Source organism: Phanerochaete carnosa, assembly GCF_000300595.1.
Source record: "Phanerochaete carnosa HHB-10118-sp unplaced genomic scaffold PHACAscaffold_931, whole genome shotgun sequence".
Lineage (NCBI taxonomy): Eukaryota > Fungi > Basidiomycota > Agaricomycetes > Polyporales > Phanerochaetaceae > Phanerochaete > Phanerochaete carnosa.
Genome location: NW_006768558.1, coordinates 51 through 2,282, shown reverse-complemented (window position 1 = coordinate 2,282; position 2,232 = coordinate 51). Strand labels below are relative to the sequence as shown.

General features: G+C 52.9%; 1 protein-coding gene across 1 annotated transcript; it reads left to right on the top strand.

Annotated features, from left to right (window-relative positions):
* Positions 1–1,219: 1,219 nt before the first annotated feature.
* Positions 1,220–2,231, top strand: PHACADRAFT_189249 (uncharacterized protein). The gene is made up of 3 exons (XM_007403257.1): positions 1,220–1,384; positions 1,437–1,887; positions 1,944–2,231. The coding sequence occupies exons 1-3, from the start codon at positions 1,268–1,270 to the stop codon at positions 2,219–2,221; spliced, it is 846 nt and encodes a 281-aa protein (XP_007403319.1). The 5' UTR covers positions 1,220–1,267; the 3' UTR covers positions 2,222–2,231.
* Position 2,232: the final 1 nt, after the last annotated feature.

The following is a 2,232-nucleotide window of genomic DNA, read 5'->3' as shown; positions in this document are numbered from 1 at the left end:
CGGAAAGAACACTCTCGGTCCCCTCGTGATTTGGATTGACTCATCCCACTACCACCACCGCCGAGGACGCACACGACGCTTCCCCAGACATTCTCGCTCTTCTCAAGGCCAATGGTGTCGAGGGTGCGGTGGTTGAATGGTACGAGGGAGTCGTAGAGAAGCTGTAAGGTAGAGGTCACGACTCACCAGGAACGGGCGCCCCTTATGTAAGCAGACGCCGGCCAACGACGACGGCCGTAATGACGACGACGGCATGAAGGTTTCTGGGATTTGGCCCAGTGGGAAGTGTTGCCAGGACCTGTAGCTACAATTCCTATTGAGCAGAGGTTAGAAATTCCATCACACAGTGAAGTTATAACACTATTTATCAAAAATGGCCCAAACGCATGTTCTCGTCGGGCTGCGCTATCTGGCCAAGCGGGTTTCTGGCAGGGCGCAATTTGGAGGGGCGCTTAAAGGACGCTTATCCAAGAAAGGAAGGCGGGAGGTGAGGCGCCGGGATGTGCCCTGCCAATATGCTAGATTGGCTTGTATGCTTGCTATATACACTTATTCCTATTGATTTGCCACGTTAAAACTACACGGAGTACAGCTTGCATGTCATGAGAATTTAAGCAAGGCCAGGAAATAGCAAAAAGAGGCTGCTTGGTCATTTCTGTATTTCTACCCAAAATACTACCCAAAACCCTACTTCATGCTGGAGTTACTTGAAACTTCGTTACTGCAATATCACTCTGATGAATAATATTCCAAGAGGTGGAGAAGAGTGTGAAGAAGGCCCTAGTAGACAAGGCTTCACTCCTTCAAGCTCAGTGGCTGGTACTTACTTTCATCTCTTGTGGTATCATTCTATTCTCATTGTTCTTGCACAGAAGGGGAAACTGGTGCTGCACATCTCATTTCCTCTTGCTCACAGATTGCGGTGCCTCGACGGCGCGGCAACATGGGCATCGGTGGCACTTTAAATTCAGGAAAAAAAACATGGGCATCGGGCGCTACCAGTGCTGCAGCTTCCTTGAAGGAGAATTTCCAGAAATTAATGACTTGGATGTAAGCATAGGAACCAGAAACATATGTATTCTACCTCTCGACAATCTTGTTGACACCCCAGGCCTGCCTCCAAAATGACCTCGACCGACGACCGCGGATACAGCTCGGATTTGGCCCAGGCATCCTTGCCACGTGCGCTGCTTATGTAAGGGCGTCCGTTCCTGGTGACTTCTACCACACCTTCTGCGCGTCGCCGGCGACACCAACCCCACCTACTATGTCCGTCGCTTCCTCACTGCTGCGCTTGGCATGCTCATCGTTGCGGTGGAGAGGGAGGCTGCTGATGCCCAGGGTAGCGTCGCGTTGTTTATCCACGAGAACAAAGACAAGGGCGGTGCCCTAGTGCCAAGGTCTTCGGCATTAGCAACTGCCACGTTCTCTACAAGGACACCATCGTCGAGTACGAGTTCAAGGCCGCTGGTGCACCTTCCCAGTACGTTCGACTTGCCGGATTCCGTCGATTCCAGCGCGGCCTCAACGAGATCAAGGCCTGCGTCGGTGGCTACGGAATTAACGCCTACCTCTTGGCTAGGGAGATTGCTGAGTTGGCGGCGAAGCCGAAGAGCGAGGACTCGGAGGAGGCGGCGGAGGCCGCCGTGGAGGCTAAGCGGGAGAAGTTGGCCAAAGTGCAGAAGGATATCGGCGTACTCAAGGCTTTCTACAAGGACACCTGCAGCCAGTGGATTGATATTGCGCGCCGAAACATCGGCCACGTCGATTGGGCTCCCGAGATCTCCGTCGACGTCCAGGTTTGCAAGTACACCAAGGATATTAGTACGTTCGAGGTTGATGCAGCGAGGTTCAAGGTCCAGTTCAAGGGTAACATTGTCGACTTAGGTGTGTTTTGCCTCATCTCTCTCATATTTACCTCATCTAATAAAAACAACCTTCAGGATCTAAGTTTACTCCCCGGCAGCTCACCGACGTGTTCTACCCTCAAAGTGGCGGTAGGACGGTGTTCAAGTTCCCCGCGAATCGCCAGCTCAGGATCAACGGTTGTGTCACTCTCGAGCTCCTGGCCGTTCCCGACTGTTTCGACAGCAACGGCAAGCCCTGCCTTATCGTCATGAAGGACGGCAACACCACCGACCTCACGGTTGGACGCTACGCCGGCCTGGAGGCCTACCTTTGCAATAGCATCGGCGTCGAGTCCATCGAACTCGCCATCTAAACTACGATAAG

Bases quoted from the DNA above. Each gene is read 5' to 3' on its own strand.
- PHACADRAFT_189249 (XM_007403257.1), top strand. From the start codon at position 1,268: ATGTCCGTCGCTTCCTCACTGCTGCGCTTGGCATGCTCATCGTTGCGG. The intron at 1,385-1,436 runs GTGCCCTAGTGC...GTTCTCTACAAG, and splicing joins CGAGAACAAAGACAAGGGCG to GACACCATCGTCGAGTACGA. The intron at 1,888-1,943 runs GTGTGTTTTGCC...AACAACCTTCAG, and splicing joins GGGTAACATTGTCGACTTAG to GATCTAAGTTTACTCCCCGG.